The 18,148-nt window shown below is 30.7% G+C and overlaps 2 protein-coding genes across 3 annotated transcripts; one reads left to right on the plus strand and one right to left on the minus strand.

Moving 5' to 3' along the window:
• The first annotated feature begins 1,413 nt into the window (after positions 1-1,413).
• LOC130932433 (uncharacterized) lies at positions 1,414-3,522 on the plus strand. Its single transcript, XM_057861757.1, has one exon. It carries the CDS (start codon positions 1,468-1,470, stop codon positions 3,298-3,300), a length of 1,833 nt encoding a protein of 610 aa, XP_057717740.1. The 5' UTR covers positions 1,414-1,467; the 3' UTR covers positions 3,301-3,522.
• Positions 3,411-6,560, minus strand: LOC130932434 (tubby-like F-box protein 5). Of its 2 annotated transcripts, none has more exons than XM_057861759.1 (5): positions 6,490-6,560; positions 5,266-5,746; positions 4,716-4,803; positions 4,437-4,569; positions 3,411-4,358 (listed from the first exon to the last, which is right to left on the minus strand). In XM_057861759.1, exons 2-5 carry the CDS (start codon positions 5,713-5,715, stop codon positions 3,671-3,673), a joined length of 1,359 nt encoding a protein of 452 aa, XP_057717742.1. In that variant the 5' UTR covers positions 5,716-5,746; positions 6,490-6,560; the 3' UTR covers positions 3,411-3,670. The 2 variants fall into 2 exon arrangements, with proteins under 2 accessions (XP_057717742.1, XP_057717741.1); XM_057861758.1 differs by having other exon boundaries at positions 3,412-4,358; positions 6,274-6,513.
• Between the last annotated feature and the right edge of the window lie 11,588 nt (positions 6,561-18,148).

Here is an 18,148-nt window from a genome sequence, read left to right on the forward strand (position 1 = left end):
TAATTTTTTAAATAAAAATAAATTTTTATGTGCAAAAACTATTTTTTTCATGTAAAAATGAATTTTTTTAAAATATTTTTTATTTAAAATTAATTTGGCTTATTAACCTAAACAAAATTTTTTATTAATCAAATTCAGATTTTTTTTGTTAATCTTAACCATATGTATTCCTACATATTAATAATAAATTTAATAATAAAATAATTATATTTATAAATTTTATTTTAATATAAATATTAATATATTTTTTTATTAAAAATTTTTGTCTCTTTAAATATTTTTTTCAAGTTCTGTCTATACTCCTATGTACTCTCATTTTTTATTAAATTAATTTGTATTTGATGTAAAAAATTTAGAATCACAGGACTATTTTAATTATTTTATATAATATTTTAGTCTTGTTCATGTGTATTCAAACATTTCTTTAATTGATAAGGGCATATGTGAAGAATGGCACTTTTTCTTTACTTTTTGTATGGAATTGCTGTACCTCATGAGTGTGAACCAACCTTAGAATAATAAATAAATGCAAAGAAAAAAAAAAAGAAAAGAGTTCCATATTCTTATGATTTCTAAATGTGAATTAGTCTAACCAAGGCAAGAACAATGTCAACTTTTTAAATGGAATCAATAAGAAAATGCTCCAAAAAAAAAAAAGCAAAAAGAAACTGTGAGCACAAGTAATAAGGAGTCCCATAATTCATGTAAGGTATAACTTGTATCCTTAGTTTATATATATACACTCAAATAAATGTGATCCCATATTGAAGTGTTATTTCCTATTTTAAATTAAGTATTATTATTGTACTCTTCTGAGTACGTTTGGGAGAACCCAATTCTGTTAGTCTAATAGTTTGGTTTTTTTTTGTAATTCTATTCTAATGAATAAAATTCTTTGCCTGTGGAAAAAAAATACTTAAAAATTATACTCTACATTAATATCAATAAAATATTAAGATATTATTATAATTTATCAAAAAAAATGTTTTATATTTAATCAAAAATATTATTTGCATACTAAAATTAGTCACTAAAATAAGCTAGTATTTTCATGTATATTTTATACTGATAACTAATTTTGATATACACCTAATATGACTGTTTTATATGTATATTATATCTCTACGATTCACAAAAAATTAAAATTAGTGTATTCACGTATTCCATATCATGTACTATGTCAACGTCAATGTCCTTAAAACATTAGTCTAACCAAGGCAAGAACAATGTCAACTCTTTAAATGGAATCAATAAGAAAATGCTCCAAAAAGAAACAAAAAGAAACTGTGAGCACAAGTAATAAAGAGTCCCATAATTCATGTAAGGTATAACTTGTATCCTTAGTTTATATATATACACTCAAATAAATGCATGACTGCAATTTGCAGCATTGCATTCAAACACAAACACGAGCAAAAAAAATTCATCATTCTTTTGTGTCATCTGATTTTAAATTAACTATCATCCATGACTCTTAAAAGGCAATCCTTCCGGCTAAGGATTCCGTGGCCGTTTGCGCCTATCGGCCGGCCGAGTACTGAACGGCCACGCCGTCCGAAAGGCAAAACAAAATCTACCAAAGATTCAGACACAGATGTACCAATTCAAAGAGCACCTTCACCACCACCTAAGCCTCCAATAATAGAGATTCCTGAAAAGCCAACAACTACTTCTGTGATGATTGAATCTTCAGTTCCTTCTCCATCAAAAGCTTCAACACCATATCACACTCCACAACCTTCTCCATCCAAAACTTCAACACCATTTCACACTCCATCACCATCACCATTACTCCAACATTCTATAGTGTCCTCTTCTCCCAAGACTCCACCAAAGCTTGCTACCCAAGAAACCACAAGGCCTGAACAAGAAGAGGAAAACAAGGATGTCTCTGAGCCAAAGATAATGTCAATTGAGCCTCAAGACTCTCAGCAACAAGTCTCTAAAACCGAACCAGCTTCTAATCAACCTCCTACTTCTCAACTGCCCCCATTAGCAGAGCGAACCAGCGAGGTGTTAAAGCGCGACACTGAAGAAAGAACTCTGACTGCATTGCCTGATTCTGGAGAGGAAGAAGAGAAGATTGTAGAGGCAGTGTCTGAGTTTGAGCCTGTGCCTCAAGAAACCGAAACAAAAGCAAAATCACCTTTGAAAACCATCCCCAATTCACCTCAGATGCCAACACAGCCTCCAGATTTCAAATCACAAACTTCTTTTAGGCCTTCATCTCCAGTTTCTAAAACCGAACCAACCTTTGATGAACCTCCACCTCCTCAATTACCTCCTTTAGCAGCGCGAACCAGCGAGGCGTTAATGCGCGATGCTGACGAAAGAACTCTGCCTGCATTGCCTAGTTCTCAAGGGGAAAAAGAGAAAATTGTTGAGGCTGTGTCTGAGCTTGAGCCTGTGCCTCAAGAATTTGAACCAGAAACCTCTTTTAAGTCTTCATCTCCAATTTCTAAAACTGAACCAACCTTTGATCAGCCAAGTATTCAAGAAAGCACTTTGCCTCCATTACTTGCCTCTCAAGAAACCGAATCAAAAGCTGTCTCCTTTCATCATGAACCAACCTCTGATCAATCCCCTTTGGCGTTGCGGAAAGAAGCTGAGCTTAAGATGAAGTCACCATTGAATACCATCCCAAGGTTGCCTGAGGAATCTTCTAGACATGAAATGGAACAAACAACATCGACAGAAAAGAAGTTTGATTTGCATGGTGCTGCTGAGAGTTCCAAGCCCTCTTTGAAACCACAAAGCAAGTTACTTGAGCCTCAAGAAAAGGAGAAAGAGGTGCATGAACATGTTAAAGCAAGAAAATCCAAAGGCATATCCACTAGCCAACCAATTCTACATACCATAGCATCTAGTTCAGGAACAAAGAGCAATAAGGATCCATTCTCTGAGGTGTTTCGTCCGCGATGCAGAACACAACGAGTAGTAGAGAGAAACTTGATGTTTGCAACTTCCAAGTTTATGTCAAGCATCTCACCAGAAAAGGCTGCATTTCATAAAGGCATCGTAGGCGACGTTTCGAAGTTTGTTCACAAACTATCCACTGAGGAACAAACACAGGTTGTGACACTGGCTGGGGAGAACAGAGGAGCCACAATGGAAGTTGATAATTTGGCGAAGAATGAGGCCGATGAGGGCGAGCCGAAGCAGAGCTCCCAGGTAATCACAGACATGGATGGAAACACTGAGAAAGATTTAACCAAGGATGATGCATTTGGGATGGCTTATGTCAACAGCAACATTCAAAGTATCAACAATTCAGTGATGGTTCATGGTTCAATCACCTAAAGATGATCAAAGACCTGGAATTCTTCATCATTTGTAGAGGAATATATGAAAGAATAAACATAGTTTGTATAAGTTATTGTAACATATAAAAAATAAGGATTAAGTGTTATTTCATTAGATATTGATACATTGAACTTAGACAAAAGATCATATGAGTTTAACAACATACACTTGTGCAATGTCACTTTTATTTGGAAATTGCTCATATACAAGAAAATTAAAATGGAAAGATATTCAGTACATTGAGATTACTTTGCAAATGTCTCTTATGATGTTACAAAACTAAGAAACTTGAGAATGAAAGCACTCATTAGAACAAGATTTGTTTGGCCAGATTCTCTCTTTTCTTTTCTTGCAAGATACATTGTGATCATTCGCAAGCCGGTTTGGTGTCGAAGCTGCTTAAACAGATTGCGAAGGCTTGAAAGGCCGAAAGGGGATACCGGTAATCCATGGTGAATATGTCCTTCCCAATCTTTCCAAATTGTAGTATCACTTTCTCTTGTTCCGCAGTCGAAACATTTTGAGAAGGCTCTACAGCTGCTACAAGCTGAAAGTTCTTAACAGACGCAACTGTGACTCTGCCCTTGAAATTCAAGCACCAACATTGAAGTTGCTCATGCCATCTAGGAGCCTTGTTTTTCAAAACAAGTTCTCTTGCACAATGGCTTGATTCTGGAGTACTGAGAGTACTAGCTGACCCGGTTTCAGTTACTGGCTTCTTCGCTTTGGAGAGAGACAGAGTAGTACATTCATGATCATTCAAGAAATTGGTGAAATTTAAAGGAGTTGGAGCAGTTCCTCCTTCTTGGATTGATGATACAGGGATTGAGTGCATTGCACATCGCATTCGCCTCGGCCCTCTTGTTCTCAGAACATTGAGTTCGTAAGAGACTGTTGCTACATTATAGTTAGCAGAAGAAGAAGAAGCAGCAACTCTTGGAAGAACCTGTTTCAGGTGTACTCTTTGCTGTGATTTGCAATTCGATTGAAGCAAAGAAGGATCGAGTGAAGGCTGACCATCCAAGATCATGAACTTGGTGCCAAGAAAATTAGACCTGTTGATTGCTTGCAGATCAAGTAAACAGCAGAACAATTCATTGGTCATAACTGAAGATTTATTGGACTAATCTAACCTTAGTTTTCCGATGTAAGTAGTGCTAGCTCGCGAGAAATCGTCCGCGACCAATGATATGAAGAATTCGGTACATGTTGCCCTTCTAATCTTCTTTGCAGCCAGTAGTAGTTTGCTCATATCACCAGAAGGAGCTGCAAAACATTGGAAGGAATTTTGAACCACAAAATAAGTTCAAGACTAGAGTTTCATGATAGAATAAACATTCTTGAATCATCATTCATTGTTAACAGAATTATTTACAAGAAGAAAATAAATGATTGAGAACAATGAATATTACCAGGGCTGAGACCAAGGTATAAACAATATGTTGAAGAGGCCCTTTCTCTCTTAATAAAACACTGTATTGGAGTGTCTCTTGGACCAGGCTGATACAACATTATTAATCATAAATTACTATAATGTAACAATATTCTTTCAATCTTGAAACAAAATAACCAGATAGGAAACTGAAAAGTTAAATAAAACAACAACATTTGAAGCCGCCTTATCCGAGCTCGACTACATGGATCAAACAATATAGCAATACAAATTCTTTATCTGATCTAGAGGAGTAAACTAAACGTAGCTATGCTACGTGTATATCAAAATTAAAATCAACTACCAAAGTTCGCCACTAATATAAAATATATACTGAAATATAAATACATATTAAAAATAAATTAAACCACACATGTGTTTATACATAAATACATTGATGATTGATTTTAGTGGCTGATTTATAACATGATTTAAATAGTAAATCTTATGAGTTAATAGAAATTATTAAAATTGATTTAACTTATTGAAAAGGCATAGAATGAAATAAAATAAAATGAAAAGAAAAATACCTGCTTGAGTGATATAGGGAAAGTGATCCAACCACACTGTTCTGGTGTCTTAACCACATCCTTTGTTATCTGTCTCCAAGTTCTGCAAACTGAGGCACATGCCACAACCACTCTTCTAGAAGGCCATGAAGTTTCACTTCCTTCCACCCTTTTGATTATGTCTAACAGCAACTCAGGTGGCAAGTTAGCCCATCTGCTCTGATCTCTTGCTGCCATGGCTGAAGAGCATGCTGGTACTGTTACTGATAATAATGATGATTGTGATGGTGATGATGATAATGATGATATTGGTGATGAACATTCGGGTGCAATGTGTGATTTTCCATGCCTATGATGATGATGATGATGATGAACGTTATGCTTGTTGTTGTTGTTGTTTCTATACATGTTGCTAATGCTTTCTCCAATCTCCTTGAGCTCCTTCACAATATTCTTCAATGGCTTCATCATTGGCTTATTAGAAGCAATAGAACTAATATGACTGCCAGTAATGTTTGAAAACAAGAATCAGAAAGAAGAAGAAGAAGAAACCAAAGTATATTATAGAGCTATAGAACATTTATGGTTAACTTAATGAACTTAGACTTATCTATATATATATATGTGTGTGTGTGTGTATGAAATGTTATTACTAGTAATTTGACTAATTTGGTCCAATTGAATTTGTATTGGAGTCCAAATATTAGGATCTGAGCTAAATATTTAGTCTATTATTAGAAATTGGACTAATTTAGATCGAGACATAGTTGCTTATATTAATGCAATATCACTAATAATAATTTATTTAGAGTGAAATGCATCATGGGGTAGGGGTTTAGATAAACAAGATTATTAAAAAACCATAATCAAACAAAAGTTCCCACCCTTGAAACTTTAAAAATGAAAAGAAGGAAAAGGCACAAAGGTTTAGAGATATAGATGAGTGTACCATGAGACAAGGTCCTAGAAAATGAGCAGAGAAGACACAAAAAGAGGGGGAATGTGTGAGAATTGAACAAAAACTTGTACCTCAAAAACTTCAAAAGCCAATGCCTTGAACAAACCAAAAGGTGAGAAAGAAGAGGAAGATGAACAAGGTTTGTTTGTGGTTGTTGTTGTGATGAGTTTATAGCTTATAAGTTACACATATATAATTAATATAATTTAATTACTTTTATAACTTAACAAAACAAAGCTTGTGGATAAAAACTAAAACTAGAAAAATTGGAATCACATCATACACACCCTTTTGTGCCTTTTGGTTTTTGGGTTTCTTTCAAAGAATCAAATTTTTTCTTTCTTTTTTTTTTTTTTAAGAAATAGAAATGGCTTAAAGGAAAATGCTTTTGCTCTCTGCAATGCTAGACCCAAAATATGCAAGTGCTACTGCATGCACAGTTTCAATAAAAATTGGAACCAGTTTTGAGTCTGAATCATGATTCAGTGTATGCAAAAAAAAACAATGGTTGTAACATGTGGGAAGTGGGACCACCTTGAAGATAATGAATCTTTCTAAGATTGATACCATGAATTTTGTTACTCAATTCTAAGACTAATCCAACGGTTCAATAGTGCTTGGTCAAAGCAATCCATAAGATCTTGTCTCCTTCAATTCTCTTTTGGGAAATATTTTTTTGTAATGAAAAATTTACTTGCAAACAAGTCATGTATGCATTTATTTTTAGTTTTGAAAATTTAAAATTATAAAATTCACTTAAAAAGGATTAAATGCTTTATAATATCCAATTCTTATATACTTTGTTTATATATTTACTTTACAATTGTTAAATTTTAATGCGACTCTTTTTCATTAGATATTTTATGAGTTAACTATCAATTTGATACCCAAAAGATTTAGACGCTAAAAAGAAATTTTTGAAAATTGTTATTAACAAAGTAATCTCTAAATGATTTTAAAATGGGATAAAAATAACCAATAAATATTATATTTTTTATAAGTAACAAAAAAAATTATATTTAATAAATAATTTATTCATTTGATCTAATTTTTTGTGGCAATATTTAAATAAATATCTAGAAGGTGCAAACAAAATCGTAACAAATCTTGATATTTATAAATTTTTTTAATTTTTAAAAAAATGTTATCATCCACAATTAAAAAAATTCAAAATTTGATCTCTAATTTTTTTTTTTAATTTTTAAGGAAATGTTATCATTCACAGTTAAATTTTTTTTAAAAAATTACTTGACATAAAATTATTAAATTTTAAATACAAAGAGATCTTATTTATTTAATAATAATTACAAAAAATTACATCAAAATATAATCTTTAAAATATTTTTTTAAAATATATATTTTTTTGTCCTATTTTTAAGTCTTTCGAAAATTTCTTTGTCGTTAGCATTTTTTTAAGTTCGTTTTGTCAATAATATAAATATTTGAATACCATTTTAGTAGTTTATTCATGTTTTATAAACAACCTTCAACAAACATTAAATCTTATAAATGTCATATTTTAGATATTCAAATAATATTATTCAATTTTATTTTATTTTATTTTATTTTTATTATCATTAGGATGGTAACATGTACTCTAAATATATTTTAAATAGATATTAAATTAAAAACTTTTTACTAAATACAAAAAAATTTTAATCATTAAAAAAGGATAATTAATTAATAATTTAATTTTCTTACATAAAAATTAATTTTATTTTAAATTATTACTAAATTATATAATAATATTATCTTTTTTATAACCTAAAGATTGGATCAAATATTTATCAATAAAAAACAATTAAAATTAAAATTAAAATATTCTCAATCCACAATTAAAATTAGGATTGAATCCAAACCTTACTATACTTTACCATTGCCACCCCTACTTAACATAGTCCTCGGTTTCATTTTTTATTTTCTTGTTTGTTGAGCTATATTTGATTCTATATACTTTGATTACAGTGTAAACAGCTGTATGTCACTTTGATTTTGTGTTTATGTATAGTTTTGTGCTCTCCAAAGAGAAAGTACAATATCGAATGAACACCCAACTAGTATTCCTTCAATGGAGTAGCCAATAATAATATTCACAAAGAGTAATATTATTTTAATATTATGATATTGTTATCAACATATATTGTGTTAATATATTCTTATTTATTATCGGAAAAATGTGAAAAAATAAGATCAAGCGAAGTTTTAAACTTTATTTATTGAGAAATACTTGTACATAATTATAATTACTTACATTGATTTATTATATTTAAAAGTTATATAAAAAAAAATAATGATTATGGATGTTTGATTTTAAAGTACACATTATGGATGTTTATTTAACGGTAGATAGATAATAATATCTTAGAAATATTATATCTCCTAATAATGTGCTTTACAATATATAAGCATTCATCATATCTAATCTAATGATGGATAATGGATACAAAATATGTCAAAAAGGTATCTAAAAAATGTTGTGTAAAAAATAAAAATAACAGTTCTTTTATAGTAAATCATATATAAACTAAGAGACAAATGTCATTAAAAAAAAAAAAAAAACTAAGAGACAAATAACTTGAGCAACCACTGCCAATTCAATAATGTAGTTTTCCATTTAAATGAAAAAAAAATGATGCAACCCTTGGTCCTTTCATTTATTAATGTAATTTTAATTTAAAGTTATATTCCAAATCACTGCCCAAAAAGTTTTTACTTTTTAGTCGAATATTTTAATCATCAACAAATTTTAATCGCGAAATTAGTTTCTAACATTTTATTTTATTTGATAAATTAATTTTTATTGTTATTTAATAAAGATATAATAATAATCTTTAAAAAATTTAAAATTTTCATATTAATTAATTCTCTAAACTGATTTATCTAACAAAATAGGGTTTTGAAAACTGATACAAAATTTTGTTTAGAAATTAAATTAAAGCATCCCATTAAAATCTTTTTAAAGAGTGAGTTGAAATATTTCTCTTTAATTTATCTCATCAAGTTTCCAAATTGAAAGTGTTTTAGGGTCACAAACTCTCCCATCATCTCTAGTTATGGTCAAAAAGTAAAGACTTGACTATTAATATGGTTGTATGTGAAAAGGCTGATTCATGAAAATGATGGAAGATGAGGAAATATGAACCATGAATTGATGTCATTTTCTTCTCAAACCTCTTCTCTTGATTCATTCTCACAATTTCTCCTTCTTCCTGGATTTAGGTAAAGGTCATAAGATATTATTGCTATATATAATTTTATATATATACCTACCTTTCTCTTATTTATGTCTACATTAATTTCTGTCCAGAGGGGACTCATTTTCTATTTCATAAGGGCAAATTTTCTTAGGTGGAAAAGCTTTTCAAATTAGCCATTATAATCATCTTTTATAGTCATTATAATTACTCTGTTAGTCTCTATAGTTTCGCGAAATTTTCAATTAGGTCCCTATACTTTTTTTCTTTTAATTGAGTCTTTGCGTCAAAATTTTTTTCTTTTAATTAGGTCCCTACACTTTTTTTTCCTTTTATTTAGGTCCTTATATCAATTCTTTTTTTTTAGTTGAGTCCCTATAAAATTAAGTCAATTACTACTAAAAGAGATTTAATTGAAAAAAAAAATTAGTGCAGGACCCAATTAAAAAAAAAGTATAAAGACCTAATTAAAAATTTCAAGAAATTATACGGACTAACAGAGTAATTAAGCCTAAATTAAACAATGAGAAATGTTACAGCACAATAGAATTTATTATTTTTTATTTACAGTTAGTTAATAATATTTAAAAATTTGAGTTAAAATATTTAATTAAATTATTAAATTAAAAAATTAGATTAATAACTAAAAAATATTAATAAAAAATAATAAATTCTAATAGCTCTTAAATTTTTTTGTTAAATAATTATGTACTCATCATTCATGTTAATACTTTAATATGTTTAATTTTATCATTTTTTATTTTTTGTTTTATACTCATGCTTTTTTTTTTCTTCCCTTGTTTTAAGTAATAAAAGGAATTTTTAAAGAAAAAATATTTTTTATTATCATTAAATTCTTTTATTAAGTGATGAACTTTTTAATAATTCAGAGTAAATAAGTTATACAATATTAATCAATCATATAACATATTTTCATCATCTCTAAAACAGCTATTAGTTTTAATTGTATGAAATGATTAATTAATTAATTATATATAATTATTGAAAATTTTTATTTAAAACAATAATTTAAGCATATAATGAAACCTAAAGTAGAACTTTCCACTTCAAGAGATTTTCCTAATAAAGGGATTTTCTAAACAAATTAAGGACTATGAAACTTGTACATAGTTTTGTAGATTACATTAGTGGTAAGTTGATGAAAGCTAAGGTGTGTCACTATCAAGAACATTGGCCCTAGCACACGTGCCCATGCTCTATCCTTATTTCATTATTACAATTTTTGTTTTTCAATTTCGGATTTGGTCTCCTCAACGCTCAAACTCAATGCACAGGTGACAGCCCAAATGGCTTGCTTGGATTTTAGTGAATTTGAAAACTCTCAATCGATTAAATTTGATTCATTTAAATTGGATAATTGTTGTAGAATAAATAAAGAAGATAATATAAAATATAAATAGAAAATTCTAATATTGATATTTATTAATATAATTATCTCACTATAATAATAAAAATAATTAATATATTTATTAGTATTATATATGTAGTAACGTATACTCAAAAGATAGAAGAAAGAGAGTTTGTATTAGAGAGAAGAGTGTTTCTATATCTATTGCTTGTTGTATGTTTGCTTAAGGCTTAGCCTCTTATTTATAGGTATACAAAAGGTAAATCTTCAGATGGAATTAAATTCAGTCTTTTTTTGATAGCCTAAATTTTTCACTTGGAAAAGTTAGCCGTCCAAATATTAATGGACATCCACCTCATGCCTTATCACAACACTCCCCTTGGATGATAATTTAGGATAATGTCTCATTAAAATTTTACTAAAGAAAAACTCAATGGAAAAAAGACTTTAGTGAAGGAAAAAGAGTACAATATCCTTTGTGATGGGGACTGCCTCGTTAAAAACCTTGTCAAGAAAAATTCAATGGAAAAAAAACTTGACCAAGGAAAAAAGAGTACAGTCTCCCCCTCTTTCCGACATTATTTTATATCTCGAAATCGGTGCATCCCAATCTGATGTACTAATCTTTCAAAAGAAGATTTTGGGAGTGAATTTGTGAATAAATCTGATAGATTATCACTTGAGCGGATCTGTTGGACATCAATTATTCCTTTATTTTGAAGATCATGAGTGAAGAAGAATGTGGATCAGACAAATATCCAGCATCTGCATAGCCAACTAATTGTTACTTGGATCCATAGGGATAAAACAATCCCATATCAACCGTTCCATGAAGATATCGAAAGATCTGTTTGATTCCACTCCAATGTCTTCTGGTTGGAGATGAACTATATCTTGCTAGTAAATTTACCGCGAATGATATGTCAGGTCGTGTATTATTAGCAAGATACATTAGCGCTCCAATGACACTAAGATATGGTACTTCAGGACCAAGAATATCTTCATTCTCTTCTTTAGGACGGAATTGATCATTCTCCACATCCAAAGATCTTACGATCATTGGGGTACTCAAGGGATATGACTTATCCATATAAAATCTTTTCAAGATTTTATTTGTGTATGTTGTTTGATGAATAAAAATCCCATTTTTTGTATGCTCGATCTGCAGGCCGAGACAAAATTTAGTCTTTCCAAGATCTTTCATCTCAAACTCTTCTTTTAGCGTTTTTATAATTGTTGGAATCTCTTCAGGAGTTCCAATAATATTTAAATCATCAACGTACACAGCAATTATAATGAACCCAGATGCAGATTTCTTTATGAAAACGCATGGACAAATATCATCATTCTTAAATCCATTTTTGGTCAGATACTCAGTAAGACGATTATACCACATTCGTCCAGATTGCTTCAGTCCATATAAAGATCTTTGCAATTTAACTGAGTATAATCCCTGTGAATATTCATTGGATGGTTTAGATGTCTTTAGTCCTTCAGGGACTTTCATATAGATATCCCGATCTAATGAGCCATATAAATAGGTTGTTACCACATCCATTAAATGCATATGCAGTTTATGATATGCAGATAAACTGACCAAATAACGCAATGTTATCGCATCCACTACAGGGAAATACGTTTATTCATAATCTATACCGGGCCTTTGTGAAAAACCTTGTGCCATAAGTCGGGCTTTGTAGCGCATAACTTCATTTTTCTTATTTCGTTTTCTCACAAATACCCATCGGTATCCAACAGGTTTTACATCTACAGGTGTACGGACTACAGGTCCAAAGACTTCACGTTTTGCAAGTGAGTCTAATTCAGCCTTCATACCTTCTTCCCATTTTGGCCAATCATTCCTTTGTCGACATTTTTCGACTGATCTTGGCTCAAGATCCTTACTTTTTTCATGCATGATATTCAATGCCACATTATATGCAAATATTTCATTGACAATTGTCTTATTTCGGTTCCATTTCTCTCCTGTAAAGATATAATTTATCGATATCTCGTCATTTTCACAATTTTCAGGTACCTGAACGTCTTCTGGCGTTAAAACTATATCAGAGTTTTGGACAACTGCTGGTGTCTTTACTATGTCTTTTTCAACAGGAATCGTATTTACCTCTTTTCTTTTTCAAGGATTTTTATCTTTGGAACCGACAGACCTGCCACGCTTCTGGCGTGTATTTGCTTCAGTGGCTATTTATCATATTGGGACATCAATTCGAATTGGGACATTTTCCGCCCTGCCATGCTTCTAGCGTGAATTTGCTTCAGTGGCTACTTGTCCTACTGGGACATCAATTCAAATTGGGGCATTTTTCGCTGGTATATAAGATTTGGTTATCCTCTTTGTATCGGAAAATGCATTAGGCAATTCATTTGCTATTCTTTGCAAATGTATAATTTTTTGAACTTCTAGTTCACATTGCCATCGAGGATCTAAATGCATCAACGATGATGCATTCCAATTAAGTTCCTTTTCAGGAAGCTTATTCTCTCTCCCTAATATTGAAAATTTTGATTCATCAAAATGACAATCTGCAAACCGGGTTTTAAATACATCTCCAGTTTGTATCTCAAGATACCTCACTATAGAGGGAGAATCATATCCAACATATATCCCCAATTTTCTTTGGAGTCCCATTTTGGTGCGATTAGGTGGTGCAATGGGAACATATATCGCACACCCAAATATTCTTAAATGAAAAATATTTGGCTGCTGGCCAAAAGCTAATTGCATAGGAAAGAACTTATGGTAACTCGTTGGCCTCAAATGAATAAGTGCTGCGGCATGTAAAATAGCATGCCCCTAAATCGAGGTTGGGATATTTGTTCTCATAAGTAAGGGTCTAGCAATCAAATGGAGGTGTTTAATAAGTGATTCTGCTAACCCATTTTGTGTGTGAACATAAGCTACTGGATGTTCAACACTTATTCCATTAGCCATACAATAAGCGTCAAATGCTTGGGAAGTAAATTCACCAGCATTATCAAGACGAATTGTTTTGATTGGATTTTCTGGAAATTGTTCTTTTAATCGAATAATTTGAGTCATTAATCTCACAAACGCCAGGTTGCGAGAAGATAATAAGCACACATGTGACCATCTTGAAGATGCGTCTATCAGGACCATAAAATATCTAAAAGATCCACATGGTGGATGAATAGGTCCACATATATCACCTTGAATCCTTTTTAGGAATTCAGGGGACTCAAATCCAACATTTATTGGAGACGGCCTTAAAATTAACTTTCCATGAGAACATGCAGCACAACAAAATTCACTAGTTTTAAGAATCTTCTGGTTCTTTAGTGAATGTCCATGGGAGTTTTCAATAATTCTCCTCATCATGGTTGTTCTCGGATGACCCAATCGGTCGTGCCAAGTTATGAATTTATTTGAGCTAGTAAACTTCTGGTTTACAATGGCATGTGATTCAATTACACTAATCTTGGTATAATATAACCCAGATGAAAGTGAGAGAAACTTTTCTAATATAACCTTTTTATTTGAATCATGAGTTGTGATACATAAGTACTCATGATTTTCCTCATTCATAGTCTCAATATGATATCCATTTCGGCGAATATCTTTAAAACTCAACAAGTTTCTTAGAGACTTGGTAGATAATAGTGCATTTTTTATTATAAATGTTGTTCTTCCAAGAAACAAAATTATAGCTCTTTTGGAGCCTTCTATCACATTTTCTGAGCCAATAATAGTATTAACATATTCTTCTTTTGGCACAAGATGGGTAAAATATATATCACTTTTAAGAATAGTATGCAAACTTGCACTATCCACAAGGCAAATATCTTCAGAATATGTCATTGTCATTTTTCTTCAAAGACAAATGATAATAATAATAAAATGAGTAGAAGTACATGCATAGTAAAATTATTCACATGAATACTTAACAAACACATACATATATCAAACTATTCCATCATTGATCAAATAGCCAATATTTTCTTCAAAATCCTTAAAGAAATTAGATACATCATAATAAGTGGTGGAATTTTCATCATTTGAAACAAAATTTGTTTCCTTTCCTTTGTCATCCCTTTTCAAGGATGCTTGATAAGGATCAACTAGGTGCCTTGGGGTACGACAGGTACGTGACCAATGGCCCTTTCCACCACAACAGAAGCATTTATCCTCAATTGATATACTTTGCCCATTATTTCTTTCTTTACCCCACTTCTGGTGAGATTCTTTCTTATGAACATAATTTTTTTTCCTTCCATAATTTTTTTTTGCTACCAAAGCCTTGCCATTTACCTCTTCTGGGGTTATGATTTGGCGCATTTACTTTAGGAAATGGGACGGCACCAGCTGGGCGCGCTTCATGATTTTTTTTAAGAGTGACTTATTGTTGCACTCAGCAACAAGAAGACAAGAAATTAGCTCAATTTTTTTAAATCCTTTTTCTCGATTGCTACTGCATGAGCACATTCGAGGCATGGAAGGTCGAAAAAGTTTTCCCTAACATATCGGGCTTGAGGAGGTATCACCGTCTTTTGATGATTGTACCTTTCTTCAAGGTCTTTCCACAGATCTGCAGGATCTTTTAATGTGGGATATTCATTTTTCAATCATACGTCAAGATGACGACAAAGAAAAATCATAGCTTTGGCTTTATCTTTCTGGGATGTATTATTTACAACCTCAATGGTATCTCCAAAATCCATTGAATCAAGATGGATTTTAGCATCTAGTATTCATGATAAATAATTATTTTCAGATATATCAAAAGCATTATATTCAAGATGAAAGATATTCGACATAATAAAAATTTGTTACCTGAAGTCTTCCTAAAATTTCGTTAGAGTTTCGTGCTGATAACGTGTTGTAGAATAAATAAAGAAGATAATATAAAATATAAATAAAAGACTCTAATATTAATATTTACCAATATAATTATCTCACTATAATAATAAAAGTAATTAATATATTTACTAGTATTATATATGTAGTAACATATACTCAAAAGAGAGAAGAAAGAGAGTTTGTACAAGAGAGAAGAGTGTTTCTATTTCTATTGCTTGTTGTATGTTTGCCTAAGGCTTAACCTCTTATTTATAGGCATATAAAAGGTAAATCTTTAGATGGAATTAAATTCAGTCTTTCTTTAATAGCTTGAATTTTTCACTTGAAAAAGTTAGCCGCCCAAACATTAATGGGCATTCACCTCATGTCTTATCACAACAATAATTATATCTTTTGTGATTAAATTTAAATTGATTGATCAAATTCAGGTTCGATTAGATTGGTTTGGATAACTATATATTAAATTAAAATTAAATTTGTAAAATATAAAAAAAATAAATGAAAAAAAAAGAAAAAAATATGTGACATTAGAATGAAAATTATGCTAAAGAGAGACGAAAGAGAAATAATGACTAAGAATAAATTAAAATTAATAAAAGTTATATAAATATTATTTTTTTAATAAAATATATTTAAATAATCAAATAAGTCAATTGGTTCGGATTTTGTGATTCTAAATTCAATGTCTAAACTAATTAAAGTGGAATATAATCGGATTTTATATTCATTAAATACAGTACTTAAAGCTGATTTTGAGAATAGAATAAGATAAGGTATTAAAAATAAGACACAAAAAATAAAAACACAAAAATTAATATTTTTTATTTAGTTTGGTGGTAAATTATAACAAATTATAAAAATTTAATTTATTCTCATTTTATTTTATTCAAAAAAATTTGAAAAAAATACAAGAATAAAAAATATAATTATAAAAATTAACAAAAATAATAAAAAAATAAAAAATAAATTATGTCTCTTATGTATTTTTTATCACAATATTTTTATTTATATCTTATTTATTAAACGATATTTTATATCTCTATATTTATATTTCAGTATTTCGTATATATAAACAAATATAGCCTAATATAATCAAGTCTAATTGAATTTAATGGAGTAATCGAGTTATCCATACCTGCTTTTGCTTATTGAGTATATACCATAGTTGTCAGAACCGGACCGGCCAGTTCGACCGGAATACCGATAAACCGGACCATATACCGGTCCGGTCCGATATTTAGACCGTGTAAGGTTGAGAACCAGTACGGACCGGTCAAACCCGGTGTGAACTGGTGAAAACTGGTCAAATTCGGTAAAAACCGGACCGGTTCGAGTCATTTGGTCAACGTTGAAGGTGAATCTACAATGGACTAGCGATATGCAACTCCACGATGCTCTACACCCTCCAGCGCTGCCATCCAAAATGCTTCCAATGGGGCTCGAACCCATTCCTCCAGCATAAGGCCAACAAGCTTCTTCCACCAGGCTAGAGTGATTCTCGTTAAATAATAGACAAATTATAATACATATAGCATTCTTTCTTTTTACTTCTATTCAATTTATTTTAATTTCAAAGTCACTCATTTTTAAATCAATTACATTTTATTTAACTATAAATTTTATTAAATATATACAAATTAAAAATATAAACAAAAAATTTAATTAACCACAATTTATTTTTTAATATATTATTTTATTTTTTATCTTCATGAGGTTGATAGTTGAAAATCGCTAGATGATATTTAGTTAAACTAGTCAAATCATCTAACGGTTCTTAAATATCAACTTCACAAAAAAATAATTGCATGTGACTTTTCACCAATAATAATATAACAATAGAATAAATATAAACTAATTAATAAAGTATTAAAATTTAAAAATGATAATTATTTTTATAAAGAAAAAATAAAAATACTAATAATAAAAAAATAATTAAATTTTATATAATTATTTAATTATACCGAGTTAACCGGTTCGACCAGTGACCCAACGGTTGAACCAGTGACCCAGTGACCTAGTAACCTCACCGGTTCGATCACCGGTTCGGTTCTGACAACTATGGTATATACCTATTTTGATTTTTAAAGAATTTTGGATCAGACACTTTAATCTCTAACAAAAATTAATTACTCGATTAGTCCCTAATAATTAATTCCGTCAGACACTTAGATTTACTCCGTCAACTCTAACGGATAACAAAATAGTCCTTGACAACTCTAACAGATGACAAAATGGTCCATGACAACTCTAACAGAGGACAAAATGATTCCTGGCTCCCTCTTTTCGGAAACGACGCCGTTCTCTCCCGATTTCCATCATATCTCATATAACCTTAACATTCATACTTTCCTTCTTCACCTTCATAGTCTTCTTTTCCATCTTCTCATTTCTCCTCTTTAATTCCAAGATCAAGTCATGGTGTAACTGCCACGCATGTCACACCTACCTTAACATGTCATGGACCACACACTTTTCAAATATCTATGACTAGTATACACACCTCCTCCCCACTTCGCCCATCAAAAACATACACCTCCACATCC

This window comes from Arachis stenosperma, chromosome 6 (assembly GCF_014773155.1).
Source record: "Arachis stenosperma cultivar V10309 chromosome 6, arast.V10309.gnm1.PFL2, whole genome shotgun sequence".
NCBI lineage: Eukaryota > Viridiplantae > Streptophyta > Magnoliopsida > Fabales > Fabaceae > Arachis > Arachis stenosperma.